Source organism: Macaca thibetana, chromosome 19 (genome assembly GCF_024542745.1).
Source record: "Macaca thibetana thibetana isolate TM-01 chromosome 19, ASM2454274v1, whole genome shotgun sequence".
Taxonomy (NCBI): Eukaryota; Metazoa; Chordata; class Mammalia; order Primates; family Cercopithecidae; genus Macaca; species Macaca thibetana.
In genome coordinates this window covers 9,872,034-9,894,992 of record NC_065596.1, presented here as the reverse complement: position 1 = coordinate 9,894,992, position 22,959 = coordinate 9,872,034, and the positions used below count along the sequence as shown (strand labels likewise).

Here is a 22,959-nt window from a genome sequence, read left to right as displayed (position 1 = left end):
TAGAGATGGGGTTTCACCATCTTGGCCAAGCTGGTGTCAAACTCCTGGCCTTAAGTGATCCACCCACCTCAGTCTCCAAAGGTGCTGGGATTCCAGGCATGAGCCACCACGCCAGGCCAGTTGTCATTGTTCCTTATGTGCATGAATCCAAAGTGGGGAGAAAGGCTCTGTGTGTGTGTATGTGTTTGGGTGAGCACGTGTGATGTCTGAGGGCTTCTCGTCAAGATGAATTTGCATGTATTTGACTTTGAAAGGAAAAGGGAACTGAGAGAGCCCCCAGATGCCTGAGTAGGAGAGACAGGGGACAGAGGTTGCCAAGCCCTGGCTGCCACTTGTCAGGTTCCTTGTGTTAGACATGCATAATCTGTATGCCGTCACTGGGTACCCGGACCCACCAGGTAAGGCCTCGGCCAGGCTGGGGCTGGGGCCCAGGTGTGATCAGGACCCAGGGTACAGAATCCCCACCATGGGGCAGCTGAGGCAGAGACCAGGGCTTGAGGGATGAAGGGAGGAGGGAATGGCTGGGTGCTGACTTGCTTTTCCCCTGGAAGGGACCATGGAGGAGGAGGAGGAGGAGGATGACTATGAGAACTCAACTCCTCCCTACAAGGACCTTCCTCCCAAGCCAGGTAAGAGGACTTTTTGGAGCATGACCTGGGGGAATGCAGAGAAAAGGGTCTCCAGGGGGCATTGGCTGGGCATTGTAGATATACAGTCTCCTCTGTACCCAGCCCATGCCGGGCACCGTGGAACCCACACCCTGCCCAGGAGGACCTGTCAGTCTGGTGGCGGAGGCAGGTTTGGGCACAGTCTTGGTGAGCAGGGCTGAGAGAGGAAGGGTCAGGAGACTGGCCAAATCCTTGAGGGATGGAGGGCTCAATTAGAGGAAAGGATTTTGGGGTGGGACTTGAGGGATGAGTAGACATTTCTTTTTTTTTTTTTTTTTTTGAGACGGAGTCTCGCTCTGTTGCCCAGGCTGGAGTGCAGTGGCCAGATCTCAGCTCACTGCAAGCTCCACCCCCGGGTTCACGCCATTCTCCTGGCTCAGCCTCCCGAGTAGCTGGGACTACAGGCGCCCGCCACCTCGCCCGGCTAGTTTTTTGTATTTTTTAGTAGAGACGGGGTTTCACCGTGTTAGCCAGGATGGTCTCGATCTCCTGACCTCGTGATCCGCCCGTCTCGGCCTCCCAAAGTGCTGGGATTACAGGCTTGAGCCACCGCGCCCGGCCTAGACATTTCTTAAGAAGAGAAGTCCAGGAGAGAAATGTTGGGGGCAAAGTCCCTGAGTCACAAAAACTGGTGCTTGAGAAACTGGGAGTGGACTGTGGGCTCCCAATCTCCTCACCTTTCCACCCAAAGCCCAGATTTTATTTAGACTTGGATCTCAAACCCAAGGCATGGCACAGGGTTCAACAAGAGTCTAAGTGGTTGTAAAAGTGGAGGTTTGGGCCAGCCGCAGTGGTGTGCGTCTGTAGTCTCGATACTTTGGGAGGCCAAGGCAGGAAGATCATTTGAGGACAGGAGTTTGAGACCAGCTGGGGCAACATAGAAAGACCCTGTCTCTGCCAAAAAAAAAAAAAAAAAAAAAAGTAGAGGTTTGGGCCATGTGTGGTGGCACACATCTGTAGTCTCAGCTACTTGGGAGGCTGAGTCAGGAGGATGGCTTGAGCCCAGGAGTTCTGGGCTATTGTGAACTATGTGATCGGGCATCTGCACTAAGTTTGGCATCAATATGGTGACGTTTTGGGAGGAAGGGACCACCAGGTTGCCTAAGGTGACTGAGGAGGGGTTTCCAGGTTGGAAATGGAGCAGCTGGACACTCCTGAGCTGATCAGTAGTGCAACTGCTCCTGTGAGTAGCCGCTGCACTCCAGCTTGGGCAGCATAGCGAGACGCCACTTCTAAAAAAAGAAAAGAAAATGAAACTGGAGGTTGTTGAGGTTTTCCTGGGTTTACTGCCACCAGGGACCCTGAGGCCATGAGGGATCCCAGGGGCCCAAAACACAAAATCCCTGAGATACGCTGATGGTCTGGTCCAGGTGACCTTAGACAGGGGCCATTCTGTGAGGGCTAAGGCTGTATATCCCTCATCTCTGGGTCCAGAGTGGGGACCTTCCACCTGGGAGGTCCAGAAATATGATGGGACTTGCATGAGGTAGGAGGTGAACTGGGCTGTGTTGTTTCACTGCCTCATCTCCAATTTATGGTCCTAATGTGACCCTCAAGCCCTGGGTCTACATATATGACCAACCAATCCCATTCCCTTCTTCAGGGCCATGTCTCCTCCAAAAGCACAGTCCTGTCCTCACCTCCACATACAACCTCGCATCCACTCTCCAATCCATCTTCATCACCCTCTCTACTGCAGCCCAGCCTCGACTCCTTCCCCATTCCCAAACCTGGCAAGGATTCTGTTCATCATTCTAACCACATCATGACCTTACCCACATCCACCCCTGTCCCCAACCCATTTTCCATCCCATCCCACCCCATCCCAACTCCAATTCTAACCCAAACCCCACCTCATCTTCATCCCCGTCCTCAAACTCAACTGTGTTTTTGTGTTTTGAAATCCCCTCCATCCCCTTCCATCCCTTCTCCTTTCAATCAAACCCTCAAAGAGACACACAGAGAACTGTCAATTGTCAGCGCATTAGTTTTTATGAGAGGAAACCAGAGAATTAAAAAAAATTTTTTTTTGAGACAGGGTCTTGCTTGTCACCCAGGCTGCCCTGCAGTGGTGCAATCATAGCTCACTGCAGCCTTGAGCTCTTGGGTCCAAGCAATCCTCCTACTACAACCTCCCGAGTAGCTGGGGTTACAGGCATGAGTCACTCTCTGTAAAGCCTCATGTGAAGCTCAGGGTCTGCATATATGGCTCATATGACTCTCAGGCGCTGTAAGTTCTGCAGAGATGACTGTGATAGTCAAGATGGGTTCCCCATGACCCTTACATTCTCGTATTCATGCCCTTGTGTAGTCTCTTCCCACAATGACTCAGAGCTGGTCCGTGTGATAAACAGAATACTGTATAGCGGAGACCAGCCTTTACGAGTCGTGAGGCTAGATCATAGAAGCATGGTGGCTTCTATCTTTGCCTCTGCCATGTTCTGAAGATGCCCAGTCATCCCTTTGGAGAGGCTCACATGGCAAGGAACTGAGGCCTCCCACCAACAGCCATGTGAGTGCATCATCTTAGAAGCAGATCTTCTAGCCCCAGTCAAGCCTGCAGATAGATGACTTGCAGTCCCAGGCAACATCTTGACTACAATCACACAAGAGAGCTCAAGCTAGAACTACCCAGCTAAGCTGCTCTCAGATTCCTGAACCACAGAAACTGTGAGATAATAAATGCTTATGGTTGTTTAAAGTCACTACGTTTTGGGGTAATTGTTTATGCAGCCATAGATAACTGACCCAGTGCCCTGCTGGCACTTCACCCTGGAATGTGGGGGAATACTTAGCACCTATCCCCTTAACATCTTGTTACAAATGTTACCACTTCTAGGAGGTACTTCCTGACTACCTCTCTATGTTAGCTTTTATCCTATCCCATTGCTCCGTTTTATTAGGTTTAGAGCAATAATACTTAGTCTATATAAAAACATATTTTAATGTTTCTTAATTTCTTTACAATTATTATTATTCTTGAGACGGAGTTTCACTCTTGCCGCCCAGGCCGGAGCGCAATGGTGCAATCTCGGCTCATCGTAACCTCCGCCTCCCAGGTTCAAGTGATTCTTCTGACTCAGTCTCCCTGGCAGCGGGGATTATAGGCATGCGCCACCGTGCCCTGATAATTTTGTATTTTTAGAAAAGATGAGGTTTCTCCATGTTGGTCAGGCTGGTCTCGAACTCCTGACCTCAGGTGATCTGCCTGCCTCGGCCTCCCAAAGTGCTGAGATTACAGGCGTGAGCTACTGCGCCCAGCCTCTTTTCTTTTCTTTTTTCTTTCTTTTTTTTTTTTTTAAGAGTGGGATCTCCCTCTGTTGCCCAGGCTGGAGTGTAGTAGTACAACCATGGCTCACTGCTGCGTAAACCTCCTGAGCTCAAGCAATCCTCCCACCTCAGCCTCCTGATAGCTGGGACTACAGGTGTGCACCACCATGCCTGGATGGTTTTTTCTACTTTTTTTTTTTTTTTTTTTTAACAGAGATAGGGTCTTGCTATGTTGCTCAAGCTGGTCTTGAACTCCTGGCCTCAAGCAATCCTCCTGCCTTGCCTCCCAAAGTGCTGGGATTATGGGCATGAGCCACTGGGCCCAGCTGATTTCTATGTTTCTTTACTAGTTTATTGCATCTCTGGTCTAGATTGAAGGAAGAAGCTTATCCATCTCTTCCACACAGGGCTTGGTGCTCTGTAGGGGAGCTCAACTGGCAGTGGGGAGGGGCGAGGCGGGTGGCTGTTGTCATTGCTCCTTCTCCTCCTTCTCCTCCTCCTCCTCCTCCTCCTCCTCCTCCTTCTCCTCCTCCTTTTCCTTCTTCTCTTCCTCCTCCTCTTCCTCTTCCCCCTCCTCTTCTTCCTCCTTCTCCCCCTCCTCCTCTTCCTCTTCCTCCTCCTCTTCCTCCTTCTCCTCCTCCTTTTCCTTCTTCTTCTCTCCTTCTCCTCCTCCTCCTCTTCCTCTTCCCCTCCTCTTCTTCCTCCTTCTCCTCCTCCTCCTCCTCCTTCTTCTCTCCTTCTCCTTCTCCCCCTCTTCCTCTTCCTCCTCCTCTTCCTCCTTCTCCTCCTCCTTTTCCTTCTTCTTCTCTCCTTCTCCTTCTCCTCCTCCTTCTCTTCCTCCTTCTCCTCCTCCTTCTCCTTCTCCTCCTCCTCCTCTTCCTCTTCCCCCTCCTCTTCTTCCTCCTTCTCCTCCTCCTCCTCTTCCTCCTTCTCCTCCTCCTCTTCCTCCTTCTCCTCCTCCTTCTCCTTCTCCTCCTCCTCTTCCTCTTCCCCCTCCTCTTCTTCCTCCTTCTCCTCCTCCTCCTTTTCCTTCTTCTCTCCTTCTCCTTCTTCTCCCCCTCCTCCTCCTCTTCCTCTTCCTCCTCCTCTTCCTCCTCCTCCTCCTCCTCCTTTTGCTTCTTTTCTCCTTCTCCATCTCCTTCTCCGTCTCCTTCTCCTTCTTCTTCTTCTTCAATAGAATCTCACTCTGTCGCCCAGGCTGGAGTGCAGTGGCACTATCTCGGCTCACTGCAAGGGGGGTTATTGTCATTGTTTCTTCTTCCTCTCTCTTTTTTTTGAGACAGAATCTCACTCTGTCACTCAGGCTGGAGTGCAGTGGTGCAATCTCAGCTCACTGCAACCTCTGCCTCCTGGGTTCAAGTGATTCACCTGCCTCAGCCTCACAAGTAGCTGGGATTACAGGCGTGCACCACCACGCCAGGCTAGTTTTTGTATTTTTGGTAGAGACGCGGTTTCGCCACGTTGGTTGCCCAGGCTTATCTTGAACTCCCAACCTCAGGCGACCTGCCCGCCTCAGCCTCCCAAAGTGCTGGGATTACAGATGTGAGCCACCACACCTGGCCCATTGTTTCTTCTGTGTGTGAATCCAAACTCTGGAGACAGGTGTGTGTGTGTATGTGTGTGTGTGTGTGTGTGTGTGTGTGTGTGTGTGTGAGGTCTGGGGGCTTCTCCCAAGACGGATTTGCGTGTACTTGACTTTGAAAGGAGAGGGAAACAGACAGATGCCTTAGACACCTGAATAGGAGGGACAAGACCTGGCTGCCACTTGTCATGTTCTTAGTGTTAGCTGTAGCCATGTACAACCTGCATACTATCGCTGGGTGTCTGGACCCACCAGGTAAGGCCCTGGCCGGGCTGGGGCTGGGTCTCAGGTGTGGTCAGGACCCAGGGTACAGAATTCCCATCATGGGGCAGCTGAGGCAGAGACCAGGGCTTGAGGGATGAAGGGAGGAGGGAATGACTGGGCTCTAACTTGCCGTTCCCCTGGAAGGAACTATGGAGGAGGAGGAGGAGGATGATGACTATGAGAACTCAACGCCTCCCTACAAGGATCTTCCTCCCAAGCCAGGTAAGAGGACTTTTTGGAGTGTCACGTGGGGGAATACAGGGAACAGGGTCTTCAGGGGGCATTGGCTGGGCATTGTAGACACACAGTCAGTCTCCTCTCTACCCAGCCCATGCCGGACACCGTGGAACCCACACCCTGCCAGGAGGATCTACTAGTCTGATGGGGGAGGCAGTTTTGGACACAGCCTTGTTGAGCATTGCTGAGAAAGGAGGGGTCAGGAGACTGGCAAAATCCTTGGGGGATTGAGGACTCAACTAGAGGAAGGGACTTTGGGGTGGGACTTGAGGGATGAGTGGACATTTCTTTTTTTTTTTTGAGATGGAGTTTCACTCTGTCGCCCAGGCTGGAGTTCAGTGGCACAATATCCACTCACTGAAACCTTGCCTCCTGGGTTCAAGCGATTCTTCTGCCTCAGTCTCCCGATTAGCTGGGATTACAGGTGCCCCGCCACCATGCACGCCTAATTTTTGTATTTTTAGTAGAGACGGGGTTTCACCATATTGGTCAGGCTGGCCTCGAACTCCTGACCTCAGGTGATCCGCCCATCTCGGCATCCCAAAGTGCTGGGATTACAGGCATGAGCCACCGAGCCCTGCCGAGTAGACATTTCTGAAGTAGAGAAGCACAGGAAAGAAGTCCCTGAGTCATAAAAGCTGGTGCTTGAGAAACTGGGAGTGGACTGTGGGATCCTCAATCTCCTCTCATTACCACTCAAAGCCCAGGGCTTTATTAGTCTTGGATCTCAATAAACCCAAGGCATAGCCCAGGGTTCAGCAAGAGTCTGATCAGATGTAAAAGTGGAGGTTTGGGCTGGTTGCAGTGGTATGTGTCTGTAATCCCACTGCTTTGGGAGGCCAAGGTGGGAGGATCACTTGGCTATGAGTTCACTGGAGGCCAGGAGTTCCAGACCAGCCTGGGCAATAGATAGCAAGACGCCCATCTCTACCAAAGAAAAAAGAAAGAGAAAAGTGGAGGTTTGGGCCAGGAGGAGTGGCTCATGCTTGTAATTCTAGCACTTTGGGAAGCCAAGGTGGGAGGATCAATGTAGCCCCAGAAAAGAGACCATCCCAGGTAACACAGTGAAACCCCCAGCTATATGAAAACTTTTTTTTTTCAAATTAAAAAATTAGCCAGTTGTGGGATGTGTGCCTGTTGTCCCAGCTTCTCAGGAGGCCGAGGTGATAGGACTGCTAGAGCCCAGGAGTTCAAGGGTGCAGTGAGCTATGATGGCACCACTGCACTCTGGTCTGGGTGACAGAGCAAGGCACTGTCTTTAAAAATATATATATATATGGCTGGGCACGGTGGCTCACGCCTGTAATCCCAGCACTTTGGGAGGCTGAGGTGGGTGGATCACTTGAGGTCAGGAGTTCGAGACCAGCCTGGCCAACATGGTGGAACCCCGTCTCTATTAAAAATATAAAAGTTAGCTGGCTGTGGTAGCATATGCCTGTAATCCCAGCTACTTGGGGGGCTGAGGCACAACTGCTTGAACCCAGGGAGCAGAGGTTGCAGTGAGATGAGATCATGCCACCGCACTCCAGTCTGGGCAACAGAGCAAGCAAGACTCTATCTCAAGGGAAAAAAAAAAATGGCCAGGCGCGGTGGCTCACGCTTATAATGCCAGCACTTTGGGAGGCCGAAGCGGGCAGATCATGAGGTCAGATAGAGACCATCCTGGCTAACACGGTGAAACCCCATCTCTACTAAACGTACAAAAAATTAGGCGGGCGCCTGTAGTCCCACTACTTGGGAGGCTGAGGCAGGAGAATGGCATGAACCTGGGAAGCGGAGCTTGCAGTGAGCCGAGATTGTGCCACTGCACTCCAGCCTGGGAGACAGAGCAAGACTCCGTCTGAAAAAAAAAAAAAATATGGAGACACCAAGCAACCCAGGTTGGTTGGTCATCCTAGCTTAATCCTATCTCCATCCCTAATCCCAATTCCATTCTCATGTCCCACCCCATCTCCAACCCAATCTCCAACCCTACACTGCAGTCCTAACCCTGTTTCCATCACTTCCTTTTGACTCATTCCCATCCTCAGCCGAGCCCTCACGCTGAGCTTCTCTTCTCCAGGTTCAAGTGCTCCACCAAGACCTCCAAGAGCAGGTGAGTTGGGGCTGGGAGTGTAGGAGACCTAGAGCTGGCTTTGCCCTGCTCTGGGCCTCAGCAACCATTCCTCCCTCCTCAGAAAAGGAAACAGAGAAACCCCCAATTCCTTGCAAGCCCCGGAACATGACAGGTGAGAGCTGAGGGCTGGCGTTTTCCTGCTCACCTGGCTGAAGCCCTTCTTGAAATGACTTTCTCATCTCTTCTAGGACTGGACCTCGTCTCTGTCACCTGTCCACCTCCTCAACCGGGTGAGCAGTGGGAAGACCCTTTAAGATGCTTAAGAGGGGATACCTGGATGTTTCCTTTCAATTCCCCAATTTTTATTTATTTATTTATTTTGAGACAGAGTCTCGCTTTGTCATCCAGACTGGAGTGCAGTGGCGCGATCCTGGCCCACTGCAACCTCTGCCTCCTGGGTTCAAGTGATTCTCTTGCTTCAATCTCCCGAGTAGCTGAGACTACAGACACGAACCACCTGACTAAGTTTTGTATGTTTAGTAGAGACAGGGTTTTGCCATGTTATCCAGGCTGGTCTTGAACTCCTGACCTCAGGTGATCCACCCGCCACGGCCTCCCAAACCGCTGGAATTACAGGCATGAGCCACTGCCCCCAGCCAGCCCCCTAAACTCTCACCAGAGAACAAAGCAGAGGTTGTTGATCTTGGAAGACAGAGTCTTTCGGCATCTTCTGAATAAACCTCTCTCCCCCTTTCTCCCAGCTGTGAATCTTGAGCCTTCTCCATTGCAGCCATCCCTGGCCGGTAAGTTATTATCCCCTGCAAGTGTCCTCACATTTCCCCTCTGACAGTGGCTAGTGTATCTGATTGAGACCTATGACTCTACAGTGAGACCCTGAGTCAGAGGAACTTCTCCTTTAAGAAGTTGCTCCTTCAGGACCTGCTGCACTGTTCTGAGTTACTCTAGTGGGCACTGCTCTAAGTGAGAAAGCCATTCCTTGACATCAGAGTTTGCAAACATGTTTTCTTTTTTGTCCTTCTGAGGACCAGAGTTATGTGGTTGTTTTGTTTTTGATAATGATGATGGTACTTATGGTTCTGTTGGTGATTGTGATGGAAGGATGAAGAAGGAGATGATGGAAAGGAAGAGGATGGTTGGTGGTAGTAACGATGGTAGAGGTAGTGATGGCATTGTTGGGTGCTCATGGTGATGGTAGAGATACTAATGATGGTGGTGATGGTGGAGATGGTGACGGTGTTGTTGGTATTGATGATGGTAATGATGGTGGAGACAGTGATATGGTGGTGATGGGGGGTAGAGGTAGTGATGATGTTGTTGGTGATGGTGGTGGTGATGATGAAGGCAGTGATGGTGTTAGTGGGATGGTGATGGTGATAGTGGTGGTAGTGATGGTGTTGGTGGTGATGGTGTTGGTGATGATGGTAGAAGTAAGTGATGGTATTGTTGACAATGACAATGTTGTTGGTGATGATGATGGTGATGGTGAAGGCAGTGATTGTGTTGGTAATGACAGTGCTGTTGGTAGTGATGATGGTGGTAATGGTGGAGGTGGTGATGGTGCTGTTAATATTGATAATGGTAGTGAGATAGTGTTAGGGTGGTGATGGTGGGTGGAGGTAGTGATGGTGTTGTTGGTACTGATGGTGGTGATGGTGGAGGTAGTGATGATGTTGGTAGTGATGATGGTGGTGATGGTGGAGGTAGTGATGATGTTGGTAGTGATGATGGTGGTGATGGTGGAAATAGTGATGATGTTGGTAGTGATGATGGTGGTGATGGCAGAGGTAGTGATGATGTTGGTCATGATGATGGTGGTGACGATGGAGGTGGTGATGGTGTTGTTGGTAGTGATGATAGTGGTGACGGTGGAGGTAGTGATGGTGTTGTTGGTAGTGATGATGGTGGTGACGGTGGAGGTAGTGATGGTGTTGTTGGTAGTGATGATGGTGGTGACGGTGGAGATAGTGATGGTGTTGTTGGTAGTGATGATGGTGGTGACGGTGGAGGTAGTGATGGTGTTGTTGGTAGTGATGATGGTGGTGACGGTGGAGGTAGTGATGGTGTTGTTGGTAGTGATGATGGTGGTGATGGTGGAGGTAGTGATCATGCTGTTGGTAGTGATGGTGGTGATGGCAGAGGTAGTGATGGTGCTGTTGGTAGTGATGATGGTGGTGATGGCGGAGGTAGTGATCATGCTGTTGGTAGTGATGGTGGTGATGGCAGAGGTAGTGATCATGCTGTTGGTAGTGATGTTGGTGATGGTGGAGGTAGTGATGATGTTGGTAGTGATGATCGTGGTGATGGTAGAGATAGTGATGGTGTTGTTGGTAGTGATGATGGTGGTGATGGCGGAGGTGGTGATCATGCTGTTGGTAGTGATGGTGGTGATGGTGGAGGTAGTGATGTTGTTGATAGTGATGATGGTGGTGATGGTGGAGATAGTGATGGTGCTGTTGGTAGTGATGGTGGTGATGGCGGAGGTAGTGATCATGCTGTTGGTAGTGATGGTGGTGATGGTGGAGGTAGTGATGTTGTTGATAGTGATGATGGTGGTGATGGTGGAGATAGTGATGGTGCTGTTGGTAGTGATGATGGTGGTGATGGCGGAGGTAGTGATCATGCTGTTGGTAGTGATGGTGGTGATGGTGGAGGTAGTGATGTTGTTGATAGTGATGATGGTGGTGATGGTGGAGGTAGTGATGGTGTTGTTGGTAGTGATGTCAGTAGTGATGATGGTGGTGATGGTGGTGGTGATGGTGGAGGTAGTGATGATGGTGGTGATGGTGGAGGTAGTGATGTTGTTGATAGTGATGATGGTGGTGATGGTGGAGATAGTGATGGTGCTGTTGGTAGTGATGGTGGTGGTGATGGCGGAGGTAGTGATCATGCTGTTGGTAGTGATGGTGGTGATGGTGGAGGTAGTGATGTTGTTGATAGTGATGATGGTGGTGATGGCGGAGGTAGTGATCATGCTGTTGGTAGTGATGGTGGTGATGGCGGAGGTAGTGATCATACTGTTGGTAGTGATGGTGGTGATGGTGGAGGTAGTGATGTTGTTGATAGTGATGATGGTGGTGATGGTGGAGATAGTGATGGTGCTGTTGGTAGTGATGATGGTGGTGATGGCGGAGGTAGTGATCATGCTGTTGGTAGTGATGGTGGTGATGGTGGAGGTAGTGACGATGTTGGTAGTGATGATGGTGGTGATGGTGGAGGTAGTGATGGTGCTGTTGGTAGTGATGGTGGTGATGGCGGAGGTAGTGATCATGCTGTTGGTAGTGATGGTGGTGATGGTGGAGGTAGTGATGATGTTGGTAGTGATGATGGTGGTGATGGTGGAGATAGTGATGGTGCTGTTGGTAGTGATGATGGTGGTGATGGTGGAGGTAGTGATGTTGTTGATAGTGATGATGGTGGTGATGGTGGAGGTAGTGATGTTGTTGATAGTGATGATGGTGGTGATGGTGGAGGTAGTGACGTTGTTGATAGTGATGATGGTGGTGATGGTGGAGGTAGTGATGTTGTTGATAGTGATGATGGTGGTGATGGTGGAGGTAGTGATGTTGTTGATAGTGATGATGGTGGTGATGGTGGAGGTAGTGACGTTGTTGATAGTGATGATGGTGGTGATGGTGGAGGTAGTGATGTTGTTGATAGTGATGATGGTGGTGATGGTGGAGGTAGTGATGTTGTTGATAGTGATGATGGTGGTGATGGTGGAGGTAGTGATGGTGTTGTTGGTAGTGATGATGGTGGTGCTGGCGGTGGTGTTGGTAGAGATGATGGTGGTAGTGGAGGTGGTGATGGTGTTGTTGGGAGTGACGATGGTGGCGGTGGTGGAGGTAGTGATGGTGTCAGTGATGACCGTGTTCAAAAAAAAAGAAGCTGCTCCTTTCCGAGTCTAGGCCAAATCTCCAGAAGCTCAGGTGTCTGCTTGCATGCGATACGGGAAATGTTCTCTGCTCTAGAAGCCGTGGTCCACAAGCGCCCCTGACCCAGGAGCAACTTGGGCAAGGGCTTCTGGAGAGTCGAAGATGATGCATCGTAGATATGAAGAACAAAGCTGTGTCCAAGTCATGCCTAACCTCACCAAACCTCACTTTACTCACTTGCAAAATGGAGACGATACTTATAACCTACATCATAAGGATGAGACTCCAATAAGATAAGAAGGATGTAGGTTGGGCACAGTGGCTTACGCCTGTAATCCCGGCACTTTGGGAGGCTGAAACAGGGAGGATCTCTTGATGCCAGGAGTTCAAGACCAGCCTGGGCAACATGGCGAGATCCCCATCTCTACAAAAAAATAAAATAAATTAGCTGGGCCTTATGGTACACACCTATAGACCTAGCTACTTGAGAGGCTGAGGTGGGAGGATTGCTTGAGCCCAGGGGTTAGAGGTTGCAGTGAGCTATAACTGCGCCACTGCCCTCCAGCCTGGATGACAGAGTGAAACCTTGTTTCAAGAAGGAAAAAGAGAAGGATGCAACATGATGCTTAGCGCACAGTAAATGCATCAAAAACATCCTGAGCCTCCCCAGGGTTTACTCTCCCTAACCCTCTCTTGCTGACCTTGTCTGCTGAAACAGTCATGACTCCAGAATTCTGCCCCCTGCTCTTGGAGAAAGACTTAGGAGTCTCTTCCTCACTCTCTGAAGCCCCAGTATTAGTTTCTTTGTCCCCATGCCCACTCCCCAGCAACTCCAGCGCCCTGGCTCAATCAGACATCTGAAGGTCCTGGCTGCTGCCAGAAGAGGTGCATGATGTACCTGTGTCTGCCGGTGGTGATTTCCCTGATCCTGGGCTGCGTGGGTCTCACCGTGACCCTGATTAAATGTGAGTAGGGCCATGATGGGACATGGGGAGAGATTGAGGAGGGAGCACAGGAGGACCTGGGCTCAATGTGGACTCGTCTTCATAGACCAGGAGTTGATGGAAGAACTGAGAATGTTAAGCTTTCAGCAGATGACGTGGCGAGCAAATAGTGAGTATTTTCAGTCATTCCTTCATGCCACTCCTATTGAGCCCTAACCCAATCCTCAGATCCAACTCCAAAATCCAACCTCATCCCCATCTTTGCTGGGCACCGTGCTAGGTACCAGGGGGATAAAATGGTAAACATGTCAGACACAGTCCCTGTCCCTGTGAAGTGTGCATGTGTATATGTGTCTAGACCTCCACCATCCAATATGGTGGCTACAAACCACATGTGGCTGTTGAACACTTGAAATGTGGCCAGTCCAAATGGAGATGTGCTCTAAGTATAAAATACACACTGGGCCAGGGGCAGTGGCACATGCCTGTAATCCTAGCACTTTTGGAGGCTGAGGCAGGAGGATTGCTTGAGGCTGGAAGTTCAAGACCAGCCTGGGCAATACAGCAAGACCCCATCTCTAAAAAAAATTAGCAGGGTGTGGTGGTGTGTGGTGTGTGCTTGTCATCCCAGCTGCTCAAGAGGCTGAAGTGGGAGCATCTCTTGAATCAGGGAGTTTGAGGTTGATCATGAGCCGTGATCGCACTCAAGAGATCCTCCTGCCTCAGCCTCTTGAGTAGCTGGGACACAGGCGCGTGCCATCACACCCGGCTGATTTTTAATTTTTTTTTTTTTTTCTAAAGAAGAGGTTTCACTATGTTGACTAAGCTGGTTTCAAACTCCTGACCTCAAGTGTTTCTCCTGCCTCAGCCTCCTGAAGTGTTCCGTGCCTGGCCTAAAACCTGTGTTTCCGTTTTATCCAACTGAAGGACCAGCTACTGAGCTAGCGAGTATTGAAAAAGGGAAGAGTTCGTGGGGGGAGTAGTGATAATACACACATTAATTCCAGAAGAATCTTCTGACCTGGCATGGCTTTCATCATGACTGCTGAAGTCTGAATATTTCTCCATTCCACACTGCCTCACCCTATGCTTCATAACAAGCAAGCTCAAATCCCATCAATGGCTTCTCATTGTCCAGAGTCCAAGGTGAAACCTTTAGCCTGGCATTCAAGGATCCACATACTAGGTTGGGCACAGTGGCTCATGTCTGTAATCCTAGCACTTTGGATGGCTAACTTTTCTCTTTCTTTCTTTCTTTCTTTCTTTCTTTCTTTCTTTCTTTCTTTCTTTCTTTCTTTCTTTCTTTCTTTCTTTCTTTCTTTCTTTCTTTCTTTCTTTCTTTTCTTTCTTTCTTTCTTTCTTCCTTTCTTTCTTTCTTCTTTCTTTCTTTCTTTCTTTCTTTCCTTTCTTTCCTTTCTTTCCTTTCTTTCCTTTCTTTCCTTTCTTTCCTTCCTTCCTTCCTTCCTTCCTTCCTTCCTTCCTTCCTTCCTTCCTTCCTTCCTTCCTTCCTTCCTTCCTCCCTCCCTCCCTCCCTCCCTTCCTTCTTTCCTTCCTTCCTTCCTTGTTACTTTCTTGCACTCTTGCTTTCTTTCTCTCTTTCTTTCTTTCTTTTGACAGAGTTTTGCTCTTGTTACCCAGGATGGAGTACAGCGATGCGATCTCGGCTCACTTCAACCTCCCCCTCCCAGGTCCAAGTGATTCTCCTGCCTCAGCCTCCTGAGTAGCTCAGATTATAGGCATTTGCCACCACTCCCGGCTAATCTTTTGTACTTTTAGTAGAGATGGGGTTTCACCCTGTTGGCTAGGCTGGTCTCGAACTCCTGGCCTCAGGTGATCCATCTGCGTCAGCCTCCCAAAGTTCTGGGATTATGGGTATGAGCCACTGCACCCGGCCTAGCAAGACCCTGTTTCTATAAAAAATTTTAAAAAAATTAGCCAGTCATGATGTCGTGTACCTGTAGTACTAGCTACTCAGGAGGCTGAGGTGGGAGGATCACTTGAGCCCAAGATGTCGAGGCTGCAGTGAACCACGATTGCATCACTGCACTCCAGCCTGTGGGATAGAACAGGACTCTGTCTAAAAAAAATAAAATAAAGGATCCAGGCATCCGAGCTCATTCTACTTTGATCTCAAGCTTTTCTGAGTTTTCCCTTCACTCTTACAGGCTTTGCCAGGTTACCACAACATACTTGCCTCTGTATCTTTGCTCTTTTTTTTTGAGACGAAGTCTGGCTCTGTCGCTCAGGCTGGAGCACAGTGTTGTGATCTCGGCTCACTGCAACCTCTGCCTTTGGTGTTCAAGTGATTCTCCTGCCTCAGCCTCCTGAGTAGCTGGGATTACAGGCATGCACCACCATGCCCGGCTAATTTTTGTATTTTTAGTAGAGACGGGGTTTTACCATGTTGGCCAGGCTGGTCTTGAACTCTTGACCTCAAATGATCTGCCCACCTCGGCCTCCCGAAGTGCTGAGATTACAGGTGTGAGCTGCCGCGGGCAGCCTGCATCTTTGCTTTTAAGATAGTCCCTGCCTAATATGCCTCTTCCTCACCTCACAGTTATCGAATAACTTTCTTCCTTTAAAACCCACTTCCTCCAGGGTGCCCACCACCCCTTCTCTTCCCCACGTCCCCGGGATTGATCCTTCCTCTGAGCCATTCTCGGATTCTGAGCACTGTACATGTGGTTTTTGGGCGCAAGCATGACCCACTGGAATGTGGACATAGTGGGGAGAGCAACCCTTGCTTCTCTCTCCGATGTGTCTGCAGTACGTGGGATGGGTAGGATGGGTTTTGAGTCTCTAACCCTCAGGCCTATCCCTTCTGATAGTGACTGGCATGTCAGGGCTAGCTGGCCTGAAGCATGACATTGACCGTGTAAGAGCTGACACCAACCAGTCCTTGGTGGAACTTCGGGGCTTATTAGGTGAGTGAGACTTGGGGAATTGCCCAGGGATGGGGGGCATGGCAGAGCTGGCACATTATATCACTCCATTGTGAAGTGATTCTCAGTGCAATCTATGCGAATGGTGTCTCCCTGCTGGAGTTGAGCAGTGTACAGCCTGCACAACTGTACATGGCATACTATGTACATGGCTCAGGTTCTGGGGCCATCCTGACAGCATTCTTTCTGGTTCCCAGGCTGCCGCCGAGTTACCTGTCCGGAAGGCTGGCTGCCCTTTGAGGGCAAGTGTTATTACTTCTCCCCAATCACCAAGTCATGGGATGAAGCTCGGATATTCTGCCAGGAGAATTACTCTCACTTGGTCATCATCAATAGCTTTGCTGAGCACGTGAGTTGTTCCCACTGAACCTTTGAGAACATTCAGGGACAGCCCGCTTCTCTTCCAGGGTGCACACATCCCTCCCTTCCCCGGATGGCAAGAAATTAGAATTACTTTTCAGTTACTAAAACTTTAACCGCAAGCTCTCCCTAAGATAGTATCATGCAGAGGTTAAGAAGACATGCTTTGTTTTTTGAGTTCGAATTCTGATTGTGTTGATTTCACCTCTGTAGGTTTCAAGTTTCAGTTTTATCTCTAACATGAAAATACAATAATGAATATCTGTTAGGTAGCACTTTGTGTTTCAGGTTGTATTCCAAATACTTTACATCTTACATTCATTAACACGTGCAATCCTCAGGACAACCTATAAATTAGTATGTCAGTCAGAAGAGGTTCTTTCTTTCTTTTTTTTTTTTTTTTTTTTTTTGAGATGGAGTCTCACTCTATCACCCAGGCTGGAGTGCAGTGGCACAATCTTGGCTCACTGCAACCTCCGCCTCCTGGGTTCAAGTGATTCTCGTGCGTCAGCCTCCTGAGTAGCTGGGATTGCAGGTGTGTGCCACCATGCCTGGCTAACTTTTGTATTATTAGTAGAGACGGGGTTTCTCCATGTTGGCCAGGTTGATCTTGAACTCCTGACCTCAGGTGATCCACCCGCCTCGGCCTCCCAAAGTACTGGGATTACAGGCATGAGCCACTGTGCCCGGCCAAAACAGGGCTTTTGAAGAAATTAAATTAGGTAATGTAAATGAGGCAGGTACAAATCATATTCCCTAACTCAGTTTCACAAGAAATACAACTAAATTTCCTTTAAATTACTCATTTTAGTTTCTCTCTTGAGTTTTCATTCTACTAGACTGGTGTACATTTACTCTCAGTCAATTGGGGTCTGCCATTTTACTTCTAAATGGGGACAGCTTTTATGGGGTCAAGGTGGAGGGAAGCACACATCGGGTCTTTATTGTCTTTACTCCAAACTGATATCTACTGGGACATCTACAGACTGAATGATCCTGGGAAGGTTATTTAACCTTTCTGTGCCTCAGTTTTCTCATCTGCAAAATGGGCATAATGATAATACTTGCTTCAATGAGTCGTGATAAGAATCCAGTGAGACAATTTGCGCAAAGTAGCATAGCTCACTTTTTTTTTGAGATGGAGTCTTGTTCTGTTGCCCAGGTTGGAGTGCAGTGGCATGATCTTGGCTCACTGCAGCCTCTACCTCCCAGGTTCAGGTGATCCTCCTGCTTTAGCCTCCCAAGTAACTGGGACTATAGTCACGTGCCACCACTCCCAACTAAGTTTTGTATTTTTTTTTTTTAGTAGAGTTAGAGTATCATCATGTTGGCCAGGCCGCTGTCTAGTTAATGATCTCAAGTGATCTGCCCCTCTTGATTGACCTCCCAAAGTGTTGGGATTATAGGCGTGAGCCACCATGCCTAGTCCATAGCTCACTTCTTAATTCATTAAGTCAACCAACATTTCCTGAGCACCTACTATGTGCTAGAGAGCATTCTACATATTGGGGATCCAGTGATGACCAAGACATATGAGTTCCCTCTTCTTCAACTGTTCTGATTTTGGTGCCTAGAAATAGCAAGGACTCTCTAAATGTTAAACAGTCTTCTGATTTTCTGGGGCTCAGTCTTTGGACCACCTAGGCTGCCCCCGAGGCATCCCACTCTTCCATCAGCAAAGCCTTTGGGCCTGGAGGTCTTTTTCTGCTGTTCTTGGGCACAAGAGATCTTTCTGCTCCTCCTATCCCATTCTGGGGTCTAAGACACTGTGAGGCCTTCTAAGCCTCCGTCTAATCTGATGGGACAGGAAGCCCTTTCCACTCTCTGATTTTCTGACACCTCCCTGGGGCTTTACCCAGGAAATAGTGCCCAGGCCCCTTCTGCTTTTTAGTCTCCAAGCCCATCTGGGGTTTTTACCATCACCTGATGCTCACCGGAAATGAGATGCCAGATTCTTCTCTCAGGGGCCTTCCATGTCTACACATTTATTATTTCCTTCCCATGGTGACCTTACCTCCCCACATTTTTTTTTTCCCTCAAAGCAGAAATTTTATTGCCCACATTCTTTGACCACAATGCTATAACGACAGAAATATTTTCTTTTACAAAAATTTCAATCACCTTAAAAATGTTTAAAGTCAGCCAGCTGCAGTGGCTCGCACTGTAATCCCAGCAGTTTGAGAGGCCGAGGTGGGCAGATCACCTGAGGTCGGGAGTTCGAGACCAGCCTGGCCAACATGGTGAAACCTGCTGTCTACTAAAAATACAAAAATGAGCTGGGTATGGTGGAGCGCGGCTGAAATCTCAGCTACTCAGGAGGCTGAGGCAGGAAAATCGCTTGAACCCGGGAGGCAGAGGGTGCAGTGAGCTGGGATCATGCCACTGCATTTCAGTCTAGGAGACAAAGCAAGACTCTGTCTCAAAAAAAAAAAAAAAATTTTTTTTTTTTTAAAGTCACTAGATAACTTTGGCTTAAAGAAGAAATCAAAACTGCAAGTAAATAAAAGCAAACATCAATTGGCATTGCCTATAGTAGAACACATGCAATAGATTATAGTCAAAAATTCTTAAAGCGCAAATAATTCCAGGATGTGGAAAGCTGGGATGAGTGTTACTCACACCCGTGTAGCACCAATAGCCAGATAAACTATAAAATCATAACTTTTCTTAACCTCATTAGCTAACTGATATCATAGGGCAGTCAAAAAGTCTAAAATGGTCCAGGCGTGGTGGCTCACGCCTGTAATCCCAGTACTTTGACCTCCCCACTTTTTTTTTTTTTTTTTTGAGATGGGATTTCGCGTTTTCTTGCCCAGGCTGGAGTGCACTGTCGTGATCTCGGCTCACTGCAACCTCCGCCTTCTGGTTTCAAGCAATTCTCCTGTCTCAGCCTCCCGAGTAGCAGGGATTACAGGCATGCCACCAGGCCTGGCTAATTTTTGTATTTTTAGTAGAAATGGGATTTTGCCATGTTGGCCAGGCTGGTCTCCAACTCCTGACCTCAGGTGATCCACCCGCCTCAGCCTCTCTAAGTGCTGGGATTACAGGCGTGAGCCACCGTGCCTGGCCACCTCCCCACATTTTAAGAAATCTTGGTTTGGTGGTAAGTTGGGTGAGTTAAATGTGATTTGCATACAGTAAAAGGCGCAGGTCTTTGGTGTATGTTCAGTGAACTTTGACAAATGCATACGCCTGTGTAACTGTCAAACTAACCAATATTTATAATCTTTCCACCACCCTAGAAAGTTTTTTCATATCCTTTTTCTAGTTAATCCTTCCCTGCCGCCACTTGCAACCACCAGTCTAATTTCTTTCGCCATAAATTAGTTTGCCTGGAGAGGAGTTGCTTCTAACTATATTTTCTTCCCTATCTTTTATCTTTGTCATAAGTCTTTTCTTTTCTTCCAAAGGCCTGGGATTTTGATTTTTTTCGGGACAGGGTCTTGCTCTGCTGCCCAGGCTGGAGTGCAGTGGTACATTCATAGCTCACTGCAGCCTTGAACTCTTGGGCGTAAGGGATCCTCCCACCTCAGCATCCTGAGTAGCTGGGACTGTAGACACGCACTACCATGTATGGCTAATTTTTTACAAATTTTTGTAGAGATGGGGGTCTCAGTATGTTGCCCAGGCTAGTCTCGAACTCCTAGGCTCAAGTGATCCTCCCTCCTTGGCTAAAGTGCTGGGATTACAGGTATGAGGCAGCATGTCAAAGGCCTGAGCTTTTGAAATACCAAAACCAGGAAACCTACTTTCCATCTTCCTTCTTTCTTTTCCTGGAACAATGAACTTCTGTGCTGTTTGGATGCAGATTAAGGCTACGGAGTGGCACAAAAGTGCAAGAGAAACCAAAAAACATCAGTTACTATTGCTAAAAATGTCACTTAAATGCTATAATGCTAAATACTAAGACGTCACAGTATGAGGCCCTGCACAGTGGCTCATGCCTGTAATCTAGCTCTTTGGGTCTCTTACAGTGACCTTTGGGACATGCAGTGAGCCATGATTGCACCACTGCACTCCAGTCTAGTTGACAGAGTGAGACTTTGTCTCAAAAAAAAAAAAAAAAAAAATTAGGCCAGGTGTGGTGGCTCATGCTTATAATTCCAGCACTTTGGGAGGCTGAGGCAGGTGGATCAACTGAGGGCAGGAGTTTGAGATCAGCCTGGCCAACATGGCGAAACCCCATCTCTACTAAAAAATACAACAATTAGCCGGGCCTGGTGGCAGGTACCTATAATCTCAGCTACTCGGGAGGCTGAGGCAGGAGAATCTCTTGAACCCAGGAGGCAGAGGCTGCAGTGAGCTGAGATCGCACCACTGCACTCCACCCTGGGTGACAGCAAGACTCCATCTCAAAAAAAAAAAAAAAAAAAAAATCCTCACAACACCACCAGGAGATAGCTACTGTTAACCCATTTTACAGGTGAGGAAACTGAGGCACAGAGCAGTTCACAGGTTGCATGAGAAAAAGTAGCACGATTATTCCCACCACACACACTACAGTAGGAGGAAGACATCGATCCTGTTCTGCGTACCATGGGGATATGGACGGGTTGTGGGAGGTGACGTTCCCAAGCCCTAAATGTGTGGGACAGTGTAGAGGGCAGGTCCTTACCCTGAGGGTCATGCAGAGGAATGGCTGTCTGAATGGAGTTTGTATTTGCAGAATTTTGTGGCCAAGGCTCACGGCTCTCCACGGGTGCACTGGCTGGGGCTGAATGACAGGGGCCAAGAAGGGGACTGGAGGTGGCTGGATGGGTCTCCTGTGACGTTAAGGCAAGTGCTCAGGTTTCCTGGGGTCTCTCTGCTTCCTCTGTGGGCCCTGACCATGGGGAGGGGAGAAGGTGATGGAGTACATGATTGAAGGAGTCAGGAGCTGTTTCTTTTCTTTTTCTTTTTTTTGAGATGGAGGGAGTCTTGCTCTGTCACCCAGGCTGGAGTGCAGTGGCATGGTCTCCGCTCACTACAAGCTCCACCTCCCGGGTTCAAGGAATTCTCTGCCTCAGACTCCCGAGTAGCTGGGATTACAGCTGCCCGCCACCACACTCAGCTAATTTTTGTAGTTTTAGTAGAGATGGGGTTTCACCATATTGGTCAGGCTGGTCTCGATCTCCTAACCTCAAGCGATCCACCCGCCTCGGCCTCCCAAAGCGCTGGGATTACAGGTGTGAACCACTGCACCTGGTGGAACATTGGCTGCTAAAGGCTCACAGGAGTGCCATTTCTGGAAAGCTGTTCTCAGCTGAATGGCAGCCTGCTCACCTAAGATGTTACCCAACTCCACTGGGGTCAGCTCACAACCAGTGACAGCCTAAGAGAAGCCTGGACCCCTTGTGACAAATTGGGATGACCCTGGTGCTGTTCACATCCCAGTGGTCTCCGCTGGGGTCGGGCTGAGGCTAGAGTCATCTGAGTCCACGCTCCTGCTCAATTCCTTCCCCATTCCGTCTGGCTTCCCTCACCTCTCCCCTAAGAACATCCTTTAATAAATCCTACACGCTCGAGTTCCTGAATCAGGCCCTGCTTTAAGCAAGACCCTACATGATCTAAACAATTCTTAGAAGGTTGGGAAGGTTGGGTTGGGAGGTTGTAAAAGAAAGAGTCTTTGGAAGACAAGACAGAAACTGACCAGATTCAGAAACTGATCACAGGTGTAAACCTCCGCGCGCTGCTTAACACGGGTTTTGACAAATACGTAGTGCCAGGTATTCATCGTTACGGTATCATACAGAAGAGTTTCACCACCCCTAAAGATCCCCGTCCCTCTGCCCACTTTTTCCTCCATCCAGCTTCTGGGAGCCAGAGGAACCCAATAACATCCACAATGAGGACTGTGCTGCCATGAACAAAGATGGCACCTGGAATGATCTGTCTTGCTACAAAACTACGTATTGGATTTGCGAGCGGAAATGTTCCTGTTGAAGCCCAGACCGAGGCTGGGGGGTCCATATTCGAGCGTCCCTCACTCTTTGAGATGAGAATCTCCTGCCCTTTCGTGGACGGCCTTGCCTCTTCATGAGTGGACACAGATGTGCCCCACGCAGGATTGGCACCCTGGATGCAGCAAATTCCCAGGGATGCAAGTCAGGCTGCCTCTAGAGTGAAGACTTGGGCTTGTCCTAGTAGATGGTGAGCTGGGAGGACGCTCAGAGCTTGGTGGTGGGAGGTCTCCCAGTTCTGGGGTTGAACGGATCTTCACTAAATTCCTGATCATGACTCTTGGGAAGTGATACTAGCCCTGAAGACCCTGGGGCTGGTATTGAACCTGGGATGAAATATCCTGGCGCCTCTGAACCACAAAGAGCTGGGACTGGGTTCCTTTTTCTGCAGCCTCAAACTTCTGGGCTCAGGCCATCCTCCCATCTCAGCCTCCTGAATAGCTGGGACTATACATGTGCACCACCATGCGTGGCCAATTTTTTGTAGTGTTTAAAGAGAGGGAGTCTCACTATGTTGCCCAGGCCAGTCTCAAACTCCTGGCCTCAATTGATCCTCCTACTTGGGCCTCCCAAATTGTTAGAATTACAGGTGTGAGCCACTGTGCCTGGCTCAAAATTATTATTATTATTATAGAGATGAGGTCTCACTCTGTTGCCCAGGCTGGTCTCAAACTCCTGGGATCAAGCAATCCTTCTGCCTTGGCCTCCCAGAGTGCTGGGATTACAGGCATGTGTCACCACACCTGGCCGATATTTTTATTTTTATTTTTACTTTCCCCATCTTTTCCTTTTTTTTTTTTTTTT

The 22,959-nt window shown here is 49.0% G+C and overlaps 1 protein-coding gene across 4 annotated transcripts; it reads left to right on the top strand.

Annotated features, from left to right (window-relative positions):
* The first annotated feature begins 290 nt into the window (after positions 1–290).
* Positions 291–22,959, top strand: CLEC17A (C-type lectin domain containing 17A). Of its 4 annotated transcripts, XM_050769951.1 has the most exons (13): positions 291–398; positions 552–629; positions 5,929–6,006; positions 8,084–8,116; positions 8,199–8,249; positions 8,326–8,367; positions 8,839–8,880; positions 12,798–12,935; positions 13,021–13,083; positions 15,743–15,838; positions 16,054–16,205; positions 20,883–20,992; positions 22,006–22,959. In XM_050769951.1, the coding sequence occupies exons 1-13, from the start codon at positions 356–358 to the stop codon at positions 22,136–22,138; spliced, it is 1,059 nt and encodes a 352-aa protein (XP_050625908.1). In that variant the 5' UTR covers positions 291–355; the 3' UTR covers positions 22,139–22,959. The 4 variants fall into 4 exon arrangements, with proteins under 4 accessions (XP_050625908.1, XP_050625910.1, XP_050625909.1 ...); XM_050769953.1 differs by lacking the exon at positions 5,929–6,006; XM_050769952.1 differs by lacking the exon at positions 13,021–13,083.

Excerpts from the sequence above, each read along its gene's own strand:
- CLEC17A (XM_050769951.1), top strand. The coding sequence starts at position 356 with ATGCATAATCTGTATGCCGTCACTGGGTACCCGGACCCACCAG. Across the intron at positions 8,117-8,198 it reads ACCAAGACCTCCAAGAGCAG|AAAAGGAAACAGAGAAACCC; the intron begins GTGAGTTGGGGC and ends CTCCCTCCTCAG. Across the intron at positions 8,881-12,797 it reads ATTGCAGCCATCCCTGGCCG|CAACTCCAGCGCCCTGGCTC; the intron begins GTAAGTTATTAT and ends CCCACTCCCCAG.